The 25955-nt window shown below is 44.6% G+C and overlaps 1 protein-coding gene across 1 annotated transcript in view; it reads left to right on the top strand.

Moving 5' to 3' along the window:
* The first annotated feature begins 1819 nt into the window (after window positions 1-1819).
* SDC2 (syndecan 2) overlaps window positions 1820-25955 on the top strand; it is a 60385-nt gene continuing 36249 nt past the window's right edge. The window contains exon 1 of the mRNA XM_059486541.1: window positions 1820-2044. Within this exon, the coding sequence (XP_059342524.1) occupies window positions 1985-2044 (60 nt within the window). The 5' untranslated portion in view covers window positions 1820-1984. The remainder of the gene's footprint in view (window positions 2045-25955) is intronic.

Below are 25955 nucleotides of genomic sequence, written 5' to 3'. Positions count from 1 at the left end.
TTTCTTCACTGTACTTCACTCACCCACATCAAACAGTGCTGAAATTGTTGCTTAGTTGAATTGAAATCTGGCTGCCTACAAAGGAAGAGGATACACAGAATTAGGTTTTAAGTATCTGCAACATACTTTGAATGAGAAAGATTATATTAAACAATCTGTTTAATATAAGGAATATATTAAACAATCTGTGTGTGTGACACCAACACGGAGCAGACCACTGAAAATCTGGTATGATTGCAGCAGGGAATGCAGCCTAAAAATCAATGACATGGCATGTCCAGAAGGTGGATCTAGAAATAGCAAGTGTGGTAACTGCTGGAGATATCACGTTTCTGGGAGTGGGCTGCACACAGTAAGGCAATCCAGGCACGGCCACCCCCTCTCTGAGGAGAAGGGTCCTGCCTTGTCCCAGCACAGCCCCAGCCACTGCGCCCACACTGTGCAGGGATCGCCAGGGATGTGTTTGTCTGGGAGAGGCTGGGAAAGTGATGAGTGGGGTGAGAGACCGCTTGTGCCAGATTATTTTATTTTCTTACGTGGCACATCTATTTGGATAGGATGGCAACCAGATTGGGAACAAGAGGTGGTTGGGATCTCAGCACAACCCGTTGGCCAAAGTCCTTCACAGAGCACAGGGTAAGCAAAGTGAAGGGCTTGGAAAAACATCTGTCGGGGAAAAACATCTCCCCAGGGTTTCTCCCCGGGCTTTTCTTGCCCTCTCTGGGACCTGGATCCTCTGAGAGACATAGATTTTGCTCAAACACAAAGAGACCATTATGGTCCTTGTGACCATTTGATTCAGGCTATAAAATGGTGTTTGCTACCTTCTGACTTAAATCACCAGTTGTAGTTTGCAAGTGAGACTGAGATTTTTTGCTTTCCTGCTTATTGCTCCTTTCCCATGTCCAATGACTGATATCATGTGTGTACACGTTCAGTGGTGGAAACATCGTGGCATATGTAAGTGGATCGGGCTGAGGCTCCTAAGCTATGCAAAAGCACCATTTTCCCCAGTTGAGAAATACCATGGACTAGTTGTAGCAAGACTTCTTGTTTTGGCTTCTGAAGCACACATTCTTGGTGCTGTCAATTCCTCCAATATTTATTTTGAAGATATAGCTTCTGGATCCACGTAACTAGCTACAAATCGCAGCCCTCTTACTTTACCGCCCCTCACCCTTAAAAGTTTGTAGTCTTCTTGTTCAGGGCAAAAACTCTAAAAAAATGAATCCTTAGGCAAAAGCTGCGAGGATTCACAATGAGCTGGCATGTTCCGAATAACCCCGCTTCCCGTGATTTCTGACCCCTCCATTTTGCTGTTTTTCTGACAGCAGAAGCTGCCACCGAGGCTAAGCGGGGAGGGTGGCCGGAGCAGCGGAGCGAGCCCCGGCAGCACAGCGCTAACAACACGCGGCCGGATTTCTCTTGCCAAGGGGGAGCCTTTCCACCGGAGTCCCCGGTTTTATACGGGGCCAGCCTTCTCTCAGCCGGTCCAGTCGGTCCGCGGCGCTGCTCATGTTTTCCACTGGGGGGGAGGACGAGAGAGGGGAGACGAGGGCGGAGGAAGAGGAGGAGGGAGGGGGGGAAAGTTGCTTGAATTTGCGAGGGGCGAGCGCCGGCGGTGGCTGCGCGCTGCTTCTTTCCACTGGCTGGGGGAGCTGCCAATCTGTGTTGTAATCCTGCAGGAATTTCTGCGGGGTTTAACTGGGAGCCGCGGCGCCGCCGCCGCGCACTCGGGGCGGAGGGAGGGCGGCGGAGCCGGCAGCGCGCAGCCTGCAGCCCGCGCGCCCCAGCGCCGCGAGCACCGGGCCCGCCGGGCAGCGCCGAGCGCAGCGCGCAGCCCCGCGGCAGGAGCGCGGCGGGCCGGACCCGGGGCGCCACCGGCCCTGCCCCGCGCCCCTCGGGCGCTGCCGAGCGCCGCCGGCCCCCGCTTTCTCCTTTGTGACCGGCCCCCGGCGGCCGCCGCGCCGGCTCCGCGGGAATAATGCGGGGCGTGTGGCTGGCGCTCACCGTCAGCTTCGTGGCCTGCGCCTCCGGGCAGCCGGTGAGTGCCGGGGCAGAGGGGAGAGGGCGGCGGCAGCCCCGCGGGAGGGGACGGGACGGGACGGGACGAGGGCTGGCCTTGGTTCTGCCAGCGGAGTGCGGGGCGCGCAGCCCGAGCCTTGCCCCGTGGCATCGCCGTCCGCGGGCACTGGGCTGGCTCGGGGGGGCATCTGTTGATAGTTGAGCGGGCTGCAAACGGCAGGCACCATTCCATCCCACCCGTCAGGAAAAGAAAGAAAGACACCCTTCCCCCCCCCCCCCCCCAAAAAAAAACCAACAAAAAAACCAAACCCCCAGAAAACAACAACATCCCCACGAAGCCGAGAGGACCACCCTGCCGCAGCGGAGCACCCTGCCGCCCTCCAGCGAACCTCGGCCGAAGTTTGCCGCGACGACCCAGCCGCCAGCCGGCCCCGGAGCCCCCCCGGTGCCTCTCTCCCTGCCTCTCCGGAGGAGGGGCGGCTGTCCGGCGGCCTCGGCGCCGCGGCGCGGGGCTGGGTCCGGGAGCGGGGGCTTGTGCCCCGTCCCGGAGCAGCGCCGGGAGCCGCCGGGCCGCCCCGTGTCCGAGCGGCCGCCCGAGGACATCGCCGGCTTCGCGGGCGGTGAGGTGAGAGCGTCCCTTGCAAAATCCACTCCTCACGGCCCGTGGCTGAAAAGAGAAAAAAGGCAGTCAGTACCCCTGGCTGCGCGGCTCAGGAGCTCCCAGAGCCCTCACACAGAACGCCTTGCGCGCCTCCCGGCCAGCCCCAGCTCCGCGGAGCCCGAGCCTGCTGCGCACCCGGCCGGCCCTTTCCCAGGGGCTCGCCGCGAGGTGCTTGGGATAATGCTGCTGTTTACACTTTTTCCGTGCCACGAGTGTATTCGCGAACCGGCCCCTCTGCTTAATGCAATTAGCTCTGTTGCCGGGATTTGTACCTCTGGGAAAGCCTCTCTCCGGCGAGCCTCCTACCCTTTCGTGGCAGGAGCCGGCGAGGACCAGCCAGAGGGTTTTGGTCTCTTCCGCCGGTTTCCGTCTTTTCTGTGGATCTGAGATTGTCTTGCGGGAAGGGGTATGCAAATGACACTGATGCAGTGTTTGGGCAAATATTAGGAAATGATAAATTGAGGTTTCAATATGAAATTTTAAAAAATTTAATCCAATTAAAATGAGCCGCTTCACTGAACTAAATAACGTCACTAGCTTGGGTTAACTTTTGAAGTTCTCTAGCTGTTGTATAAATTAGCCAAGTCACAGCCTTCATAAAATCTGCCTCATCGTTAGGGATTTCTAAAGGTACAATTGCAAAACATTTTCTTAAAGACTGATTAAAAAAGGGTTGGGTAGAACACTGACCTTTGTTTCCGCTAAGTATAACTGTGCTGCAGAAACACCCTTGGCTAATGAGCTACAATATCCTTTAATTTTATAGAAATGCTGTTAGTACGAAGTTCTCTGATGGTGGAGTAGCTATTAAACTGCCACAGTAATTAGCAGAGTATTAAGTTTGATGGGTTTTTGCCTTAGGATGAACGCACTGTGGCAGTGTGAGGTGGTTGTTGGGGCATATTCCGTGCCGTGTGGTTCAGGGGGCAGGGGGAGAGCGAGGTGGGGGGAGCCTGCCTGGCTCTGCTGCAGCGCCCTCGCTGCTGCCAGAAAGTCGTGGAGGGGCTGAAAAAGTAAAAGGAGGTTGGTCTTTCTCCTTTTCTTTCACCTCCCTTCTTTTTCCTTTAACTGTGCCTGGCAGCAGCTTCACGGTCCCTTAAGATAGGATTTTGTAGACCAGTCTCTGGGAAAAGACAGATGCCAAATCTCTGTTCTCTGCAGAAGTCCGTCCTTGTCATAAGAAGAATTCTATATGGATGCTTAAAAAACCCTCCCAGCTCTCCATGCCACTGTCAAATGGATTTAGCTCTAAATTTCTTCATGTTTTTAGCTTCTACTATTTATCATTATCTAGGCAAAACCATACTGTAAAAAATCTTCTTTCTGATGAAGTAAATTATCCCAAATAATTCTGAGCAAAGGAGCGGGAAGCTGCAGCAGGTTTTGTTTCTTAAAGCAGTGTGTTCCCTGTGTTTGGTCCGCATAACCACCCAACACTTTTCCTGGGGTGGGCCAAGGAGATGTTAGCACTGTGTTAAGAATGCTCTGGAAGTGAGACCTGCCAGGGAGCGACGCCGGGAGTGGTTTGTGGTGCTGGGTGCGTGCTTTGTGTGCCGTGGTGTGGCTGTCGCACCGCAGCTGTGCTGTGCTGTGCCGTGCCATGCCAGCTCCCCCGGGGGAGCAGCTGCTTCGGGACAGAGCTGTGATGGAGAGGGAGAGACGGAGCTCACCCTGTTGGTGCCAGCCTGCACACGGGTGGCAAGTGTTAGCCACACCAAAGCTGGTGGATTGCAGCTGGGGCTTGCGGAGGGCTCTGCTGCCGTCAGCGCAGCGTGAAGTGAGACATCAGATTACACTGGGTTCTGGTAACCTGTGTGCATCTGGAAGGACATGGGGGATTCACCCAGGCTTGGCTGAATGGCAAAAAATGTGCTTTCTAGCTTGAAAGTTTCTTGGTTTGCTTATAAGAGAGGGAAAGACAGTGACATGAAACTGTTGGAAAGAAAAGGAAAACTGAGTGAGAGGCCTGATGCACCTTTTAAAAGGTTGAGCCCCTGAGCCCAGTCCTGATGATGCTGGGAGCCAGCTTTTGCTGATTTTAATAGCACCAGAGAGCAGTGCCAAGTATCCAGCTGTAGTTGTCAGCTCCCATTCGGGAGAGGCTGATAAACCTTTCCGTTTTGTTCTGGGTTGCAGCAGTGGGACGAATGGTTTTCCAGAGCTTGTGTGACAGTCGCATCCTCTCTGCGTGCCCAAGTGCACACTGAGAAACTCTGCTGGCTAGCAGGTTGTGCTAGCAGTGTTATGGTGCTGCTCTCCTCACAGCAGGCTGAGTCCATCTCTCCCCAGGAAGCTTCTGGAGTCTGGAGACTGCTTCTCATCGTCAGTATGTGCCTGTGGGGCTGGATTTGGGACTGTCAGTGAAACAGCATTGGGGCATCACCTGAGTGATCTTGTGGTTTCTTGTGTAAGCATCTGACCTCTGAGTTGTTAGCGTAAATATAATCATTGAACGATGATCCAAGGCTGATATTTGGTATATTTTTTCAGAAGTATTTAGTATTTGAGAACCATGATGCTGTAATTTCCCTACTTTTGTTACTAATGGTTACTTTGGTTTTGGAATTTGGAAAATTGATAGTGTGCTGGAGAGGAGGAATGTTTTTTTTGAAAAAGGCAGTTAGACTTCAGAGATAGTAATTAGAGGACAAGAAGGGCTGAAGAGATAGCTGGTATTTAGATTTATATGCTGTGTGTGTCTCTCACATGCATTAAATTTGCTTTGTCAAATAAGTTCCAAAGAAGAGAGGAAGTCTTTTCTGTCGTTATTTATTTCTACCCACCTCCAATTCACATGTACCTTTTCTTCTCACTATAGAATTAATAAATGTTCATCCATTGCTTTTTGTGGTTTGGCAACACCTGGAATCTGTCTTGTTTGATTCCCTTGCTCTGGCTGAGCTTCTGGGTTCTGCCACCCATCAGCTGCTTGCACTGCCATGCGCTGAAAATTCTGGGGAGCTCTGGGGTTTGCCACCAGTCCTGGGTATTGCAGCCACCCCTTAGATCGATGTTCTCAGGAGTCACTTTCTGGAAAATGGTTTCTCTCTCAGGTTAGAGTATCATTTAAAAATTAAAGAACAGATGACTCTTGACCCCAGATCAAACACTGAAGTTCTTCTTTTTAGTATCTTAGCCCTGAGGTCTGCATTGGAACTGACTTAGTATTGAGGCCTGAAGTGCAGAGATGTTTTCTCTGCATTTTTTCCTAGATCCTTATCAAAGAAGTAGATGAGAGCATCATCTTCAGGAACAAGTCAGGACAAATATCTTAGGGTTTGAAGTTGGGTGCTGGGATTGTGGTTCTTGGGCAGATAACACCTCTGTGGTAGGTTTGAGACAGTTACTGCAGCTAATGGAATAAAGATGATGGACTTTGGAGTGTGTGGAGTAAGTCTGGATTTTGCTTGGAGATTTGGTGGATCTAAATTTCTGTAGTCCTGAATTAAGTGTAATCTCAGGATGACAAGATAAGGACCTAATTTCTTGACTGTTAGAGGTGCAAGGCATGAGAAGTCACATGTCAAACACACAGCCATGATCCAATGCCTCTGGGAGGGTGGGGTGGATGGTGGGGAGCTGCCTGCCATCCTTGGTGGGGAACGTGGCATCTTGGCAGGGCTTCCTGAGCTTGGAGAAGAGCCTGCAGAGGAGCCAGTCGTTCGCAGAGTTCTCCATTTGCACTGCTGTTTGTGGCAAGTTGTCTTTATAAAATGTCAGGCAGAGGCATATGGATGGCATTATTAATTCCATTTTCTCACCAAATTGACTTTTGCCATTGAGCAACTTAACCATCTTGCTTATGTCAAAGAATTGCAGGCTTTAGTAAGGCTCAATGGCTGAACAAAGAGCCCTTGTCTAGTTATGGAGAAGTGCTCTTTTGTCTTCTGAATAGATTTGACAGACTATGATTTTTAACATAAATGTTGTATTTGAGATTGGCAAGCTTATTTGAAGCCTCATATAAGACCCTGCTTGAATCTGAATCATAAAGATGCCCTCTGTGCTGCTGCATTTGAGAGAGGATGCACAAGTCATAAGCAAGTGATTTGATCCGCATTCAAGTCACTTTGCAGTCAGTGTTGTAGGAAGCATGAGAGAATTACTGGAGGCTGTTCTGTGAACAGCCTGTTGTTTGGTTATCTTCACTTCAAGCTTACAAGATGGTAATAAATTGCTATCTATAATCTTTTCAGGACTAGTCATTTATTCATAGGTTACACGACACTATTCAGTGATTTGGGAACATTATTTCTCCTGCTCACATTGAAGTATAATTTCCAAGCTCTGGAGTACAGACTGCATTGGTGTTTGACCCTCTAATAATGACAGTTCTCTGTATGTATGTTGTTTTCTTGATTAGCTCAGCCCTGGGGGATGCTTTCAAAAGCGTACTAGATATTTAGGCAGAAAAACAGAATATGTGTAATCCTCAGAAGTACTGGAATACTGATTGCAGTGGGAGAAAATGCAGCATTTAACAGCCATTTGCAACAAGTGCATTTGCGCTGAGCAAATTATTTTTGTTGATGTCTCCAGCAGGAGTTTCATTTAAAGTGAAATAATGACTAATAGGGTGGTGATGAATCTGCAGAAATTGGCCTTGTCCATAGATAGGCTATTAGAGTGTAGTGTATATAAGCTGTGCTTAACTAAAGCCTGAGCTGGTCTGCTCCATCTTAAGTCACTATTTTTAGTTTATATATAAACAACTTCTTCAGAAATCTCCCTTCTAAGCTAAATTGTTTTGTTCCCAAGGTGAATTGATTTGGGGAAGTTCAAATAAAAACCTGTTTGGCTGTGTTTGAGTTGTGAGGGTGAAGATAAATACATTGTACTTTTATTAATAGTAAGGAGACGAAGGGACTTACAGAAGGTCGAATAGCCTGTGGTATACACAGACACAGAATCAAAATATTCAGAAGCCAGCATTGTGATTAACAACCAGAATATATTGTCTGTATTTAAATATTATGTTGTCAGACATCTTTTGTTCCCATTTGATTAACCATAATAATGCATAATTTTCTCTAGAGGTGCTTCCACACTAATGGAAGTCACTTGTCACCTTTGAGATTGTGTGTGTGAGGTGTGAGGTGACCCATCCCTGTTATTTGAAGTGTATTTCAGAAGCGTGACTGTCTGTGTGGACTGAGAGGACTGATTCTCACAGAGCTGTAGGAAAGAGAGCTGCTAAAGTAATATAGCCTGGGAGATGAAGTACATCCCAGGGAGCAGTTGGGTGCATGACCAGTGTAGCCTCAAGACTAAGGATGCTTCAATAGAAAACAAAAAAATGCATCATACTTGCTGCCACCTGAAAGAATAACCTAACCAGGTCTTCCCTCTCCCACCTTCAACAGGATCTTTTCTCGTATGTCTTTCCATTAATTATACAAGTAGAAGCAAGCTTTCCTCTTTCTCTGGGCTGAGCTGTATTAATTCCAGCTGTGTTGATTCTTCAGTATCTGCAGGAGTAGCTGGCTGGACACCGTACCTGAAGGGCACAGTCAAACCCCACCCACTTGATATCTTTTGGGTTTAAGAGCTGAGTCCTGTTTGCTTTTTGGACTGGGGTCTGCAGGGGAAGGCTAGAAATGGGTTTGAAGACATTGTGTGTGTTGCAGGCTGCGGAAATGAGTGATGTCCAGGAGACAGATTCTTCCTTTTCCAGGTTGTTTATTTGTGCTCTCTATGGAGATTCCAGAATCAGGATGTCACTTAAACTCTTTACCAGGTGAAAGCATCCACAAAGCCTTTCCATTCAAATCCTTCTCAAGTGTGGTTCCATGTTCTAACACGTAGTCACTGAGGTGTGACATTAGTGCTCTTCTTATAATTCAGAATGAAAGCCTGCAAGGGAAGCAAAGCGGAAAGGTGAAGGTAGTTCACAGTAATGGAAACACACCGTCTTTGGGACAGCCAGAAATTGAGCTTCTATTGAATATAAATTTGTGACATTGTATAAATAAAAATAGATGTGCCTTAGCAATAGTAGTAATAATAATAATAACAACAATAATAATAACAATAATAATAATAAATGTGTAATTCCTACAGCAAGGATGTGCATAAGATAATGCTGCTGAGAAGCAAGATTCTGATGATTTTTGTGGAAGGCAGATTGCAAAACCTTTAGGTCCTGTCCTGTCTGGGGACTGAATCTTCTCCCATTTGGGAGCTCAGAGGCACTTGGTACTTGCTGGTGGTCACAGTGCAAGCACAAAGGAAAGTGTTTGTCCAGCAAGGAGAAGGAGTGTCCATGAACAGTGTGTGTGGAATTTGGTTGTGTTAGTTATGAGCTTGTGTAAATGTCATTGAGGGAAGGTGTAAAGTTCTCAGGAACTGCTGAGGCAGTGCCCAGAGTTAGAAGATTAATGCTTTAGAATAGTTGGTAGCTTAAGCATATGTAGCATCTGCAACTCACAAATTTCCTTCTCCATGGTATAACAAGAAAAATGGCTAGTCCTGGAGATAGGCAGAAAAAGTGATTAAAGTGCCATGTGTATATTCTAAATTCTTGTCTTTGGTGAAGCTGTTTATGATTTTCCAGACATATGCTCTTTGATTATTTTTCATCCATGAAGGCTGATTTTTTTTTTCAATATGGTATCTAAAATGTCATGAAGTGAAACCTCTTGGGGTACTTTGAAATTATGTGTTCACAGAGACTGTCTTCCACAGAGCATTCAGTGCTGACCTCTCTCCAGCTGTTGCAGTTCTAGCTTGAAAGGTCTTTGAAACTTTGTGTGTTTGTGTTTTATATAGAACTTTATTCTATATGGAGCTCTATTTTACATACTTTTTATTTTTTTTATTCTATTTTGTGTGTGTGTCTTTCAAGTGTCAGGACAAGAAATGCCCCAGAGAACATGCTTCCCAGTTAAATAAACAGAACAAAATATCTCTCAAAATTGTGTTTAATAATTTTCTTGGCCTGAATTAGTGTGGAAGGGGTAGCCTCTCTGCCTTTACTTACCAGGAAGAAAAGCCTTAAACAAAAGGTGTTCTTTTAATTTTTTTTTCTTGTTTCTTCACTTGTAATTTAATACAGCAGTTTTCATAAATTTTCCCCCATATGTATGATTTGATCCTCAGTAGCTCCCATTGGTGCCTTTGGTTTGATTCTCCAGCACAGCCTTTTCTCTGCCCTCAAAGCCCTGGTAAGGGGACAGGCATGGTCATCACTGCAAAATGTGAATGAAATGGAAAAATTTGAGTCTAAGAAGAAAAACCAGGAACAGTGGTTAGCATAGGTCTGTACCTGACCTCACCAGGCTGGGAGGTCCCACCAGAGCTGCTGTGACCTGAATGGACTCCTGGCTCAGCAGAAATTGTCTGTGTTGCAATTGAATTTGCCTTTTTATGGCTTTTGACCAAAATATTTCAGTGGACATATCTGTCTGCTGTATGAAGGCATGACGGATGTCTCCAGAAATTTCCAGGGGGTTTGGCAGTGACCAAGCCCTCTGGCAAACCATGAGATAGATGGTTTTTGCTCTTCTGGTAGGAGCTGTGGCCCTTCCTGCAGCACAGAGCATCTGTTGGTTTGCAGAGGAGAGGAATGCTATGAGGGTGTTGTAAGAAGGAACAAGTCTGGTAACTGACTATAAAGTGATAGATTATTTCACAGCCTTAAATAATGAAGACTCAGGATTGGTGTTTGGATAATGTTTTGACATCTCAGTATTGCTTGATGGTCACTGTGCAGTGTTTGAGGGAGAGGAAAGAGGTTCCCTGGCCACCTGGTAAAAACAGACTTACCTCCTTTGAGTCTGCAGGTGCCCGAGAAGGCAGGGCCTTGAAATGGAGTTGGCTCATTGTCTCCACTCACATTGCCTATTGCAGATGTTTTTCTCTGGTGCTGTTTAGCCCAGCCAGCCATGCCCTGTTGAGGAGCAGGGCTGTGTCTGCAAGGGGGATCTCTGCCTTTGGTGGGACTCATGCTCAGTAATAAATGGCCTTTCTGCTGCTGGTGGAGAGGCAGTCGTGTGCCCATGACATTGGCTCTCCCTGATGGAGGGAACTTCTGAGCTCCTGGTAACAGAGAGCATTTGATTCAAAATGGTTTGAGATAGTACTCTTAATAGTATTGCTGCCATGAAAATGCCACTTCTTGTCTGTTTCACAACTGCAGGGCATTAGAAAAGGGAAAATACCTTTCTTTTCTTTTGTTTTTGTTCTTACGATAATTCACAGCTTGAAAAGCTTGACCATCTCTCTCCTGTTTAACCAAAAGCTGGTGACTTGGCATTTTGATGTTGGTCTCTTTGGGTGGACACCTTGAATTGGTCTTCTGCCTGGTGACATAAGCTTTATAGTGATGTAGATTTTCTTACACTTTTTTTGAGAACCATTAATGTTATCTGTGGGTTAAAGAAGTCTTCTGCGTTTCTGAATATTTTAGGATGGTACTGACTTCATGTGCCAGTCAGTATTTAATTTTTGAGTTTTCTCCTCTGATCTCCTCTATCTGCACTGAAAGAATTTGGGAGCTTTAGGTTATGACAAAAATCCCCTTACTTTAGAGAAAGAAATGTGGTGGTTCTGTAATGTACAAGTGGGAGTCTCTGTGATTATTTTTTGCCATTTCTTGTTGTTTCACCAAACATCTGAGGCTTGCCTCCTCTGGTTTACATGGGTAAATGTATTTGACTTGAGGAAACTGATGAGGACTGAGGAGAACTTATGGCAGACACTGTCATTCTTTAAAAAAGTAGGTAGGATCCTTTGTCATGAAGGTTGTTGCTGCATAGACACTCGGAGCTGGCATAGTTTCCACATAGTCAAGTTGCTCACATGGCATTTCTGTATTTGTGATGAGAGATGGAGGGTCCTAAGGGAGGATTAGCAAGAGTATTTTTGGGGATTTCTCTATGGCTTCCTAGAGATGTACAGAAAAAGCTCATCTCTCTCTCTCTCTCTCTCTATCTCTCTCTCATTATTCAATTCAGCTAATCTAATTGGAAAACCTCCTTAGAGCGGTCTCTGGCAGCTAGCTGTAGCAGCTGTACAATTAGCAGTGTCACCTAACAGGAGAGCTAAACAAGGAGCAATAGGAAACTGGAGTAGGATGTTTTGGTGTATCTTAACAACCCTCCCAAGAACCAAGCTTGCTGGAGTGAATTCAGCTGTGAATTTTAAGAGCTTAAAAAACCTGAGGAAAAGTGAATTTTCAAAGACTTAAAATTCTGAGTGACGCGATGAAATAGTTTTAATCTCTAGGCATTGTTGCAGGTTATTTATAGATTGATTTTTTTAAATTAAAATTTCCACAAACATGACTGAATATGGGTCTGGTGGGCTCTACTGCCTATTCCTCAGAGTGTGAACAGTGAAGCTGAGCAGGGAAGAGGTGTATAATTAACTGCTTTATATATATGGGGACATTTCCGTGGCCTTTTCCCTCCCAGCTTGGCTGCTGGACTGTGTTTTATTTGCAGATAGCCCTGAAGGCCATCAGGAGCAAGAGCTGGCATGGAGGAGAGCACCAGCCCCATCAGGCGGTGATGGAGCCATTGGCAGTGATGTTCCCTGGTTGCACTGTCCAGGACTGTGCCTAGGCACAGGAGGCAGAGACAGGTTTGCATTTGAATCACCAGCTTGGCACTTTCCAGCTTCACACCATTAATTACTGTGATGCTAATGCCATTTAGCCATCTCTCTATATCCAGGAAGCATTTAGATAAGAGCATGCGTGGGGCAAGTCATGATTTAGCAATCTCTGTGGAGTTATGTGGTTGTCATATTTGGAATGTGTGACCTGTGGTTATAAAGGATAGGTTTTGGAAGTGCTGTTAACCAAGTGGCATATGTCAGGGACTGGAAAATCTAGGCTATTTATAACTATCCACAGGTGGAGAAGGAAGCAGCAATGCATAATACCAGTAATAATTATCAGCAGTATAGAAGTTCATCTCTTAAGCCGTTGGGTCTAATGCACTAAAAAGTATTTGATCTGAAGCCTGGCACAGCCTTCAAATGGAGCCGTTCAAAGGCGTCCTGACCTAATTTTGCTGCAGAAGTGTGTGAGTCTTTCTCATTCCCCTAATTTCTTGCAGAAGGTTTCAATGATAAAGTCTTCATCCTCTACATGTGCATATATTTTACTGCAGAGCTTTTGAATAAAAGCAGCCCTTGCAGGCCAGGTGGTAAATATAGTGCTCAGCTTAACAGAAAAGACATTCAGTTTATCAGAGACATGTCCTCCTGTGTTTTACAGTTGTCAGTTAGCCTTCCTTAAGACTTCTTTTTATTTGCTGGATTAATTTTTTTATTTTTTGTGATTAATTGAAGTTCAGTGCTGGCTCTGTACCTGTGAGTAAAGGCTTTGTATTATGCTGAACTTCTATTTTAGTGAAAACCTCTAAAATGTAAAGCAGCTTTTAAATAAAAGTTTGCTTTCTTTTCAAGGGAAATAAATAATGAAATTATAAGGCATTGTCCATGTAGCTCTGTAAATTTATCAGTTAAAGCATAAAGCATAAGTGCTTTGACTTTCCTCTGAGTAAATCAAAGCAGATGTAAGACATGTCTTAATGGACTTTTGTCTTCAAAAGAAAATGGGGAGAAAACAAATTTATTTTTCAACAGTGACAAAACAGAGTGTACTGCAGGGATGGACAGTGCTCTGTTATTGTCTGTGTTGGTGTAGACTGTTTCTATGAGAAGATAAAAACTAACAGAGCAACACAAACTGAAGGCTTTTAAATTCTTTCTGACCTGTCACTTGTACAATTTCTCATGCCATTATCACCACGGTGGTGGTGTAAGACTACCGATTTCCTACCAGAAGTATTGCTTTTTGTTCAGTGTGGGGTGTTTTAACTTGTGCTGGTGATATTTCTGAACAATACTGCACAGTACATGGTAACTGCAGTGCACTTAATTGTAATTTATACCTTAAGTTATTTATTTGCTTTTTTTCTTTGCAATCTCTTGTGCTTCCAACCTCATTAGACTGATTTTTTCTTTCCCTCCTGCTGCTTTTGTGCTATCAGGCACAAAAGGTAACTGTTAGCATTGGCACCGCTCTTCAGTCTCATGTTGCAAGTACAGGATCCAAGAGCAGAAGAAAAGGTAGATGAAAATCTGGGCTGGCTCTGGGCCTTTGCCCACTCTCAGGAATCCTTCTGCTCACTCGGCTCACAGCAGTGAAAAAGAGGGAGTGGGGAGGAGCTGGTTGTGAGTGACCAAAGTATTGGCAGAGCTGTTGGCAGGAAGGGGATGCTGGACTGCTGACATGTCTTGGCCAGACCTTAATTAAAGGAGAAGCCTGGAGGTGACTGGTTTGGGCTGGAAAAGAGTTGCTGTATCAGGCATGCTAATTCCATCTTTGACTCATCAGCTGTGTCCGTTCGACAGCCCTGGAGCACGCAAATCAAGCGTTTAAGCAGACATGGATCATTTGAGCGCGGCATCCCTCACCCCCTTTGCTTTTTGGAAAGTGAGTGTGTGGAGCCAAATGTTACAGCTTGGCATTTCTCTCTGTTCTTTGGATTTTCTTGGAAAACTTCCGTGTTCTCCCTTCTGACTGCAGAAGGATGGGAATGATGAGTGCAAATTGCTCCTCCTCTGATCTACAGCCTCGCTTCAAAACTTATTTTGTGCAAATGACCATTTGTCTGTTTAAGTGATCAGTAACTGTGTTCGCTCAGATGGAGGGGGAGCTGTCTGAAGTTGGGGCTAGCTGAAGTGTCAGGTTACCGAGGGCACTATAATCAAGGTGACAGCTGCTTTCCTTATGCTATACTGAAACAAAATACCCCAACCATTCAACAGAGCCTCACCAAATACATTAACCTCAGTGTTTTTACTCCTTCCACAAGTTGGTGGATTACTTAGCACTCCTGGCTAATGAAATACAGGAGTGCTAATCTCTCTCCATGGATACCAGAGGGGAGAATGTTGAGTGTTGCTACCCCAAGAGTGCAAAGGTGTGCCTGAGCTAATGACCATACTCAAGGCCTGCAGTGCAGCGAGGGAAGTGGTTTCTCCTCGGGTGCTTGTGCTCCCTCTGGAGATGCTGAGCCTGGCACAGGGAGGGCTGGGATTATCTGTGGCTCAGCAGCTGCTGTGTGGATGCACACCTCTCCATACCCTGCGGTGAGCAACCTGTTAACCCAACCCTGTCTCCCTCCCACCTCTTGAAGGTATTTGCACTTGCCCTTAAGTAACCATTTCTTTCTTTGGCTTCTTAAGCTGACACTTTGATGTACTCAGGGGTGAAAAATGGGAGGTGCTTCTTGAAATAGCCTTGATGTGCTGTACAGGAGAAGCCTTGTTTGAGGAGCAGGCTATGAGAGTCCTCTCCGAGCTCTTCTTTCACCTCCCTTTGAATAATCCCAGTTTGTTTTATTTTAAAGAAAAACTCATGTGGGTGTCTTAGCCACAAAAAAAAAAAAAAACCCACAAAAATATGTTGCTGAGGTTTGTGTGCAGTTTATTTCCAGTAATGAAGGGCAGGCCTGTGTAGGGAAGAAGTTTATGTGAAAGAATGGGATAAATAAGACTATTAAAATATGCTGGTCCTGGGCTTTATTGTGGGTCTTTGAGTAAAGTTCTGAGAATAATCATCTGGTAAAAAGCCTTTTCTTAATATTCACCCCTTGAGAAAGAATTGGTGTTTGACCTGCCAGAGGCTTATTCCGAGAGCAGAGGGCTGCAAACTGAGGTTTCCTTTGAGGCACAGGGACCCTTTCTCTGGCAGCTGAGGAAGGGTCTGCATGAGAAGAAGGGAGGTTGAAGTGGGAAGCCTGAATCTGTAGAGACAGCAGGAGTAAGAGACTTAGAAATTGCAGGGGGTAAAGCTAAGAATAATCTTACAGTTGCTGAGCTGCACTGCACAGAAAGCATAGCTTTAGCTGTAACATCAAACTGCTACATCCCCTCTTGGGTTAGGAAAGGCAAGAAGAAGGAGTAAAGAACTCTGAGAAAATCATCTGAGTCAAACTTGACTCACACAGGTCTGAAAAATTGCACTAGGAGTTTCACTGAGTATATTGTAATAGCTGGCTGTAACAGGACGGAAGCTGGGCAGCCTCCCGCTGCAGAGTTTGCAGGAGACTCCTTCCTTGCTCCCTCCATGCAGCCCTCCTGGTCCTCTGCACTGCCAGTGTGACTGAAAACCCACCTTCCCCTGGCCAAAGAGCCTCCAGCCTAGGGAAAAGCACATCTGTGTTACTTCACTTGTGGTCAGTTCCATGAAATGTTCCCAGCATTTAGAGTATGCACTGAGCAGTGCTGATACTCGGGTCAGGGCAAAGAAAAGGGATGAGAGTTAAGTTATTGGCAGGGCATGAACTTAATGTTTTCTGGGTTTCAGCTCCTCGGCTGTTTCAAAGCACCTAGTTTATCCTTTTATCTTTTCTCAGTCACACCTAACTTGAACAAAGCCTATGCTCTGCAGAGACTCTTGGAAGATATTCATTTTGAAGTCGAGAAACTGCTCAGCAGTGAGAGAGCATGAAAATCTGACAAACAAGTTTGTTGCCTCATAATTTTTCATCATAGAAGATCTGGAGCACAAGGCACCCCAAAAGCAAATTCCCCATCAGCAGAAGACTGGGAGATGCATCCAGGCTTTCCTGGGGAGCTATTTACCCTTTGCAGGAAGGTGGCTGGGGTGTGCCAAGTCCCTGCTTGTGCAGCAGAGACCCCCATATGTCCGTACTGTCCAAATTCTTGAGATTTTTTTGCTTTAAAATCCAAGCAGAATCTAAACCTGTAAGGCTGACTTACTGCACGGGAGACATCTTCCAATGGAGGAGGAACAAACCAAGAAAACTAGAATTGTTTTAATAAGATTTTTAAGGCTGTTTTTTGGGTTTTTTTTTCTTTTTTTCATAATTATTTTTAATCCTCTCCAAGCCATGTAAGATGCATCAGAAGAAGGCAGTGTGCTCCTTAGGTGTGGTGCAGGACTTATGACCAAAATGAATAGGCTTCACTGGATGGTCATTGAGTACAGGTTCTGGAAATAACTCCTTCATTTTCTCTTGGGGTTTGGGAAATGAAGGGAGACTTTCTTTCAGCCCTTCTACTTATTTAAAATAATACACTGGCATGCCAAGCAGAGCAGGATTAATTTTTTTCTAATGCTGGGAGAAGAAGCCTGTGATTAAGAAACTTGGCAGTATGTAACTCTTAGTTTTCTTGTATTTTTGATGCTTCTGTTTGTATGCTAGGGTGTTCAAAAAAGCATAAGTCAGGGTATTTTTGGGAAAGTTGTGAAATGGATGACATTTTCCAGAAGGACAGTGTGTCTCTTGGCAGCATCATGGTCAAACAAGTAAATATGTAGTTACTGTGTCATACCCTCCTCACTGTGATTGCAATTCCAGGCAGTCTTGGAAATACCACAGATATCAAATCCAAGTATATTTCTTCCATATTTCATTAATTTCAAATTACTTTTTAATTTGATGATAATGGCTGGATTGATGCACAGTAAATAAATACACTGGATTTCTAATGAAATTAGAATAAGTTAGGGGCGAACTAGCATGGAACTCCAGTGAAGATGTCTCAGCACTTATTGTGAGAAAAAGGTATCAACTTCTGTTCACTTTTACCTCTCAGCTGACTCCTGCTAACAGAGCTGGTTTGGGTGTCTGTATTTCCAATGTGGAGAGATCTTCCCTCAACTAATAAAGTGTCAAACTGTTCTGAAGATTTTGTAGAGGAGATGGTGTAATGCTGTGTTACTGCTGCTGAGCTCTTGTGTGTACAGAAGGCACTGAGAAAGTCAGATGGAGAGACACAAGGAAAGATAAGAGCCATGGTGTGACTTTACATGCTGAAAACTGTTCTGTGACTGCTCACAACTGTTAATTAATGCCATTCCAGAAGAATATGCATGTTTTGAAAGTGGCTGCAGCAGTAGATAGGAGAGAGGCAGCTTTCCCTGAAAAGAAAGGAGAGCCTTGAAGACAATCCATGTACTGTACATTTTGATTCCTTCTACTTTTGTTTTTGTTGGATTTTTTGGTTGTTGGGTTTTTTTGGGGGGGGGGGTTGTTTTTTTTGTTGTTGTTGTTGTTTTTGTTTTGGTTTGGTTTGGTTTGTTTGTTTTTGTTGCATGGAGGATGTGACTGCAGTCATTTCCTCACTCTGCTCTGTCCAGGAGCCAAGTGAAGCACTGATGGAAAGTGAGTGGCATTGTCATTCCCACTGCCTGTGCCAGAAGGTGAAAGAGCTGACTTCTCACCAGGCCCTGAGCTGCTCACCCGCGTTATGGTGTTACAAGCTATGTGAGAGATGAGAGAGATGGTGATGGTGGAATTGTTTGTGGGACTTCAGAGGATGACCCAGGGAAGTGGGGATGTTCTTGTGTAGCTCTTGTGAAAACAGAGGACCACCTTCACTAGGAGAAGAAATGGGACAGACTGGCAAGTTGGAGCTGACTGCTTGGGTGGGAAAAACCCCAAATACCCACTGTGGTATTTAACATCTGAACTGATATGGCTGTCATGGCAGTACTTAAGCATAATCTAAGGAATTTCTGGCTCCTTCTGCAGCAACAGCAAATCAGTTACTACTTTGTTATGCTCATGGAGGAAGCACACTACCTGTATCTCATCAGTTTTATCTTTGAAAATCTATGTTATTCAGGGCTTTCAGCATATGAATTAACCAAGTTGAAGTGCGTGTGTTACAGTGCATATGGTTATAAATTCTTACTTACATGGTGGAAATTAGCTAATATTTTAAATGCGATATTAAAACTTACTTAGCTCTTATCTAATAAATATTTATTAGCTGCTAAATATCAGTCATTCATGCCTGATAAATGAGGTTCTCCAGGAGGCAGCTTCAGCTGGGAAGGCATCTCTCTTCCTGCCCTCCCTGCCTAGATCTACATGAGGCAATGTATTTCCCATCTGCTGCTTTTTGCTTGCTGTTGTAATGTCTAATGTCCCTTTTCAGTGCTTGTCAGTGGGTCTGGATGGAGATGAGGGTATCTGGCACTTCCCAGCACTCAGGAGCTAGTTCTCCAAGACAAATCCTTTTAGATATATTAATTTGTTTGTTTCTCAGGGAGGATTGAAATGGATCATCTACTCAAGCAATGCTTCGGTTTTTACTGATGAATTTAGGTGACTATGATGCATGTCACACAGCTGAGTTTCTGAACACATTTTTGGTTTTAAAATCTGTTTTTAAATGTCAGTAGATCCATCTCTGAAGCTTAAGCATCCAGAATTGATAGCTGTCTTTTTAGGACCAGAGAGTCTTTGTGGAGAGGGAAGTAGGAAAGCAGTACTGACTCAAGTGAAGCATTAGCCTATTTCGGATTGCTGTTCAGCTTTAGTGTTAGAGGATGTCTGGGTGTTCTAACAGATACCATTATCCAGAACAGCCAGAATGTGTGAATGCATGTAGAGTCCAGGCTGGAGCCGGCAGGATTTGCTTCAGGACAGGAAAATAGTAAACCATATGTAAGCATTATGGTTGGTTGATGGCAAAGGCAAAACTCCATTTATAAGGCAGAACAAAGGGGAACCAAAAGGAATTGCCCAGAATTGTATTGGCTTGTTTCTTAAAAAAACAACAGACTTGGTACAAACAAAGCAGCTCCAAAATTTGAACTGATTTTACCATAATCAGTAAAGGCCAAGCAATCTAGCCTCAAACAACAGCTTGGGATGTGTTGCTGGGTCTTTTTCAAAAGAAATGATTGGTAAGTGGTATTTTGCTTATGCATTAAGTGGCAGTTTGCTGCAGACTTGCCTTGAGGAGTCAAAACAAGGTAGGGACTTTACTTTTTCAAATGTGCAGTTCCTGTTGCCCAGCAGTTCAGGGATTTCCACGCATCAGCATGATCTGCCTGGATTATGGAGATGAATTTAGTTATATACTTTTACCATATTAAAAAGTCAATGCTTCTTATTTTATTACTTTCCTTTTCAGTCACTGTGTTCCGTGTGAGGTTTTATTTTTTTTTAAAGAAACCACAGCATATGAAATGTTGAGGATTAAAAGTAACTTTCAAGGGTCTAATTCTAAATATAAAACATATTATTATACCAGTCAACCTTCTAATAAATCTTTATAATTTCTTACTCAATAACCACGCCTAATTACAAGGCAGTTCTCTGCTGTGTTACACTTGGTTTGTAAACTGTGAATGTCACTTTGCAGCTGAACTTGCCCTTTGAATAAAGCCTTATGTACCACCAGAGTTAATATTTAAACCAAACCACCCGCTTAAAATTGTACCCCAGTTACATTAAATTAGAACCTCTCATAACAATGTGAGAAGGTTCTTGTTTTATAGCATAAGCTGCTTTCCCACCCTCAGGCAGCAAACTGGAAGTATTTTAAGTCTTCTGCTCAGAAAAAAATAGAGTCCAGACCTCCAGCTGCACATGGCCATCTCAGCACCACAGAAATAGAAACCGGTGCTATCCGAAATGCATAATTCATCTGGAAGCTTGCAGGCATTCATGCAATGCAGCAAACTCAGTGGCTCCTTCTTGAGCATGCTGTGGGTGAACAGCAGCACTGGGGCTGTGGTACCTGTGTTTGTGGGCCTGTTCCCAGACTCTTGTGTCTTGTGCACAGTGGGAAAGGTGCCCTAAGGATGAAATGGGCAGCCTGGCAGGGTCACCTGGGCAGTCAGGGACTCTGCTTTGGGGAATTATAGGCCAGCCTTGCAGACAGTCAAGTTATGGAAACCTAACCTGATGATGTCTTGGTTAAATGCAGAGAGAAGAGTTGCAGAAATTAATAAACTCAACTTTCTGGTATCCTGGATGAAAATGTATTGGTTCGGGCTTTGTAAAACATGATTATGTTCTGAATCTGTACAGGAAAAAACAGTTTTCTAAGCTATATACTTCTACATGATGTCCTTCCTTCCTTCCTTCCTTCCTTCCTTCCTTCCTTCCTTCCTTCCTTCCTTCCTTCCTTCCTTCCTTCCTTCCTTCCTTCCTTCCTTCCTTCCTTCCTTCCTTCCTTCCTTCCTTCCTTCCTTCCTTCCTTCCTTCCTTCCTTCCTTCCTTCCTTCCTTCCTTCCTTCCTTCCTTCCTTCCTTCCTTCCTTCCTTCCTTCCTTCCTTCCTTCCTTCCTTCCTTCCTTCCTTCCTTCCTTCCTTCCTTCCTTCCTTCCTTCCTCCCTCCCTCCCTCCCTCCCTCCCTCCCTCCCTCCCTCCCTCCCTCCCTCCCTCCCTCCCTCCCTCCCTCCCTCCCTCCCTCCCTCCCATCAGTATTTGTTTCTCCCCCTCCACCACATCAGTGTTAGTCTAATTACTGAAGAATTGGGATGGTGCTCAGTGTTGAATATAACAGCAGTGCAGCATAAAGTTGCTCATGTTAATAGCATCTTTCACCTTCTGTACTTCTGACCAAAATTTACTGCAGCATTTACTAATTTCCATTGGGATACTTAGCTTTTACTGTTGGTTGTACCTGAGCAAATGCCATTGACTTCAGTGAAGTTTGGGTTGTAGGAATTGGAAATCTTATTCCAGAGGGGAAAAAGAAAAAAAAAAAAGCTAGAGCTTTTTTTTCTTAGAGATACTGAAGGATAGAATAACCTCAGGTAGGAAGCAGTGTATGGAATGGTGTTGTTTTTCTTAGAGTGAAAGCATGACAAAGATAGCTGACCTGTTACTTGTTTTGATAATAAATACGTGCACATCTATTTCTCTACTACTTTGATTTATGGAGGAATAAACATTGAGCAACAAAAATAAATATGGCATGACAAAAAAAGATAGAAGTTTAGGTGGCATCTCAGCAAAGAAAGGAAATGCTTTGAAGTATGTCCTGTAAAAGTGCATGGTGACAAGCACGCAGAACTTCATTACAATGCCTTTCAAAAGAGATTTATTTTAAATAGGCTTCACCAAAGTGATTCTTAAAAAAAGTTCCCTACATGCTCACAGCTCTCTTCACTTTTCTTCCAAGCCATTTTCTGTAGCTATATCTCTGTGTGCACACAGGATGTAGATTTAGCAGAACTTCATTTATGTGTGAAAGAAAGGTGCTTTGGTCATGCTCGGTATCCATTGATAACTTTGATAGATGCAAACAAGTATTGACTGTTGCATGGTTATGTCTTAATGAAATTAACCCCCAAATTAAGTTGATGCTTGACCTGGCAAAAGGGCATTCAGAGAATTGTGACCATGCTAATTTTCCAAGTACATCCTTAGTGCCCACAGTGGGGTAGACAGCCCTCTTGCCACCAGCTTCCCCTGGGGATCGTGCCTCAAGGCCCCTTGTCACCTCTGCAGAGGCAGAGGAGGGCTGGGGTGCCGTGGAGGCTATTGGTTCTGCTGCCAGCTGTGTTCTGCAGGGGAGCAGGTGAGCTGGGCACGTGGCTGGGAGCCCCCCAGTGCCCCCCATGGTCCCTGAGCCTTTCCTCCTCCCACGCCAGGGGTCTGGGTGGCCCTGCCGTCAGCATGTGATGGCCATGTGGGATAAGTGCTGCCTGTGGGCCCAGAGGCTGTGGCTTGGCCATGGGGCATCAGTAACAGAAGCCAAGATAAATTAGGATGCTTGAGGATTTCAGTCATCAAGGGAGAGAGGCTGAAATGGCAGTGATTCCTTGTGCAGGACTCTACATCTGTTCGTGCACAAACTTTGCTCTGCTGGATGATGCTCTCTATTTTGCTGGCATTTAGGAAAGTCCCAGTCTCTGCTTATGACTAGATTCTGCTGAAAAAGTCTTTTGGTTGCATAACACTAAATACTGGTTGATCCATCACCTCACTGGTATCTCTTCAGCTTCTGATGATTGTTGCTCTTTAAATAAAACTTAGTGTAACTGTGATAGCATTCGTGTTATGACAGGTGGGCTCCTGCTGGGCCTCATGTTGGATGTGTGCAGTAGTTTCTGGAGAGGCTGGTGGTGATGTTCAGGTTAGATGGATCCCAGATGTTATTCTTTTGTTTCTCTTGCATGTATCTCATTTTAAGGACTGATCAATTGTTTATGATGCTAAATAAAAAGATCTTAGGGGTTTAAAGTGCAAGCACTTATTTGTATGGTGTCCTAAAGTATTTTGGAGTTGTAAATAAGTAAATAAAAGAAAAAAATAAAGAGAACTTGTATTTTCAGAGCAGTTTATTTCAGCATGAATTAAAAATTTAAGAAAATTAGATGCAATCCATGACTTAAGCACATGCTCTAAGTTAAGCATGTTGAGCAAGCCCAGATGGAGTCCCTGGTGGGACTCCTTGTTGTGCATAAAGTGAGACATCAGTGCAGGCATCTGATAAAGGTCCAAATTCAGAGTCACAGGTGCAAAATCCAGAAGTGATAGCAAGGTACAGGGCCAAAACTGACCAGATACGTTCCTTGGAGGGTTTGTTGGCTCTATTGCTCCACAAGAGTGTTTTCACAGTTTTGGACTGATCCAAGACAGGCCAGAGTGTGCTGTTGTCTGCTGCCTAGTTTATTTATGAGCTTAAAAAATAATACAAGCAATTTTACTGCTTTGGAGGGAAGAGAAAATGATAGAAAATTCAGTATAAATATGGAATGGTGTGAACACTTAGACTAACACTGCACTGGTTGCTTTATTCAGTGTTGTGTCAGTGAAAAGATGGAAGTAAGGCGGAGTCACAAAGTGTTGTGTTGAGAGGAGCAGGCTGAGCAGGAGGAGCTGAAAAATGTGGAGAACAGGTAGCTGGCTGCTTGTAAGTTTGTCCTAGGAACTGTTGCTTCCTATCAAAAGCAAATTTTGTATACTGAAAGCAGTTTATGTTCTGTGTTTACCAGTAAAAGTTAGGAATGCAACTGAGATGGGGGATGCAGATCGCTGCATACAAACATGGAATTATCTCAGTGGAAAAGATTAGTAACTCCAGAAGAAAGTGCTGTACGAGTGCCTCATTTACTTTGGTCAACTCTTGAAGGGGAAATCAAAATTACAGAAGTTTGTGAGTCTTAACAAATTTTCATTGGAAGAAAGGTAGTTTCTTCTGTGCTTCACATGAAGGAAACCAGTGATTGCCTGTGTAACTCTGTTAACTTACCATTCCTGCGTGTGACCGAATTAAAACGTGTCATGTTCCCATTTCAGTTAAGTAATGCTTTCCATTCCAAGCTCTCCTAGCTAAGTATTTGTAAGGCAGTCATGCTTTTCTTACTTGGTAACTGGCAATTCTCTGCTCTTCTCTCTTTGCAGATCCTCACCCCTGCCCCATACTCAAATTACTGAGCAATGTAGGGATAAACCCATGGGGTCTCCCCTGTCTCTGGTACTGCTGCACAGGCCTGGCTGAAGCCCAGGCTTTTGGGTGGCCACTGCCTTGCTCTTGCTTAAGGATACTCTTCAGGGCACGATCGGTGCATGTTTGCAAGGGCTGGAGTCTCACTGTGGCACCTGGGAATCTGCAGCTGGAGACTGTGGTCTAGCACTGAGCAGGCCAGCTCACACCAGCTGTAGGTACTGGTGCACATGAACCTCAGCAGCGATGCAGAGTGGGTCCTCCAAATCTCTGTCACATGTGACACAGGGACTGAGACCCTAATTCTGCTCTTACATACTCACTGGCCCTGGAAGTTGCTGATGTTTCTGGTTCTCCTGTTTCCTACCAGAGGAGCTTTGGTGCTTTGTCCCATGTAGATCAGGCACAGATGAGTTCTAGTTTAGTGAAGTCAAGGGTTTGCTTGAAGCTGTGCTCACGCGCGTGTTCCTCTGGAGCCGGATGTTTTGCCCCTGGCCTGGGGAGCTGGCAGGATTTGCAGGCACATACACACACACACATAGTGAGTGCAGTAAGGCTGTACCTCTGAAGCCTCAGTTCTGAACTGAAGCAGTCAGTTCTGCTCAGTTTCAGAGGATTTGGCTTTGTCAAATCCTTCCCTCTCTGCTGTTAGGCCTGATGACAGATGAATGTGATTAAAAAAAGATCTGGCTGCTAACTGTTTGAATTCCCAGGTGGCTGAATTTTCATGTAATAGGACTTTCACCATGATTTATCCTCTTGGGGTGTATTAGCGATGAAACGCTGCCTTTCTGCAGTCACTGTTTGATTAATCATATTTTGTTTTTGCAGTTGCTCAACCTTTTAATCATTCATCTTTGCTACTGGGTTGGTTTTGCTACTGTAAAATTTGAGGTACTCTATTGAAGAGAAGCTATACTGGCGAATTACCCCTTTATTTCACCTGCCCTAGTATATCCTCTCCTTCCTTCCTTGTCTCTGTTCTCCTCACTGCCATGCCTGCTGCTCCTATGGGTGGGTCTGTCCTTGGCAGCGGAGGGCTGGGCTGCTCCTGAGGCTGCCTCACCAGCAATGTGGGGAGGCTGGTGTCTGTGAAGTAGAAAGTAACTGGTGTAGGCTACGTGGCAAAATGATTTTTGGTTTTGGCAGATCTGCTTTATTTGAGGAATTCCAGTAGCCATGCTTCTGGTGTGACTCTTGGGGAAGCAGGTTTCCAAATTGCATTGGTGTGGTGACTTAGCTGGTGCCAGCTGATGGTATGACCTCTATTTGTCCTTCAGAGTTTGTGACACCTGCTGGAATAATGCTGAGAAAAGCAAAATAGGCAGAGGAGGTTTTTCCACCTCGCCTTTTCCAGGTGAAGCTTCAGCTTCGGACCTCTCTCCTCTCAATTATGCCATGGGAATACACCTCCAAAAAAAGTGTTCTGTGAGTTTGAGAGCACAGTGTAATCTTTAGTGTGGGATTTCTGTTAGCATGTCACCTCACTCTGCTTTACTGGCCTTTTGAAGAACTTCACAAGGAAGGTATAATTTATGGTTTATTACAGGTTTATATGGAGACAACAATATTTACCATTGTCTACTATTTTTAATTCTCTTCCAATAATTCAAACTACTCAGTTTTAGAAAGTGTAAGCATAAATCACTTATAAATCAGTTTTCTGTTTGTATTTCCCCCACATATATTTTGTGGGAACTTTTTATAAAATATACCTTTTTTAATATTGCTTCTTTCTATAACTTTTTTGATGCTGTGCAATGCTGAATGAGCATTCCTCCTGTTTCTTGAAGCATCTTACCTTTGTTAGTGTATAATGTTTCTGCAATTCATTAAGCTTTATATGAGTTTCTTCCTAGTGAATGAAAAGAATTGCAGGTATTTCAGGAATCTATGAATAGCTATTTCATTATAAAAGGCTAATAAGAGGGGAGCATTTTTTTCCTGGTAATCTGAGTTTCAAGAGAGGTGAGTACTGAGAGCTCAGTGTTACAGCCTCCTTGCTAGAACTTGATACTTCAACTGTGTAAAAGAAAGCTGTAGTCTTCAATGAGATTGCAAAGAGATAAAAATACAGATCCACGCTG

This window comes from Ammospiza nelsoni, chromosome 1 (assembly GCF_027579445.1).
Source record: "Ammospiza nelsoni isolate bAmmNel1 chromosome 1, bAmmNel1.pri, whole genome shotgun sequence".
In the NCBI taxonomy this organism is placed as follows: domain Eukaryota; kingdom Metazoa; phylum Chordata; class Aves; order Passeriformes; family Passerellidae; genus Ammospiza; species Ammospiza nelsoni.
This window is presented reverse-complemented; position numbering and strand designations above follow the sequence as displayed.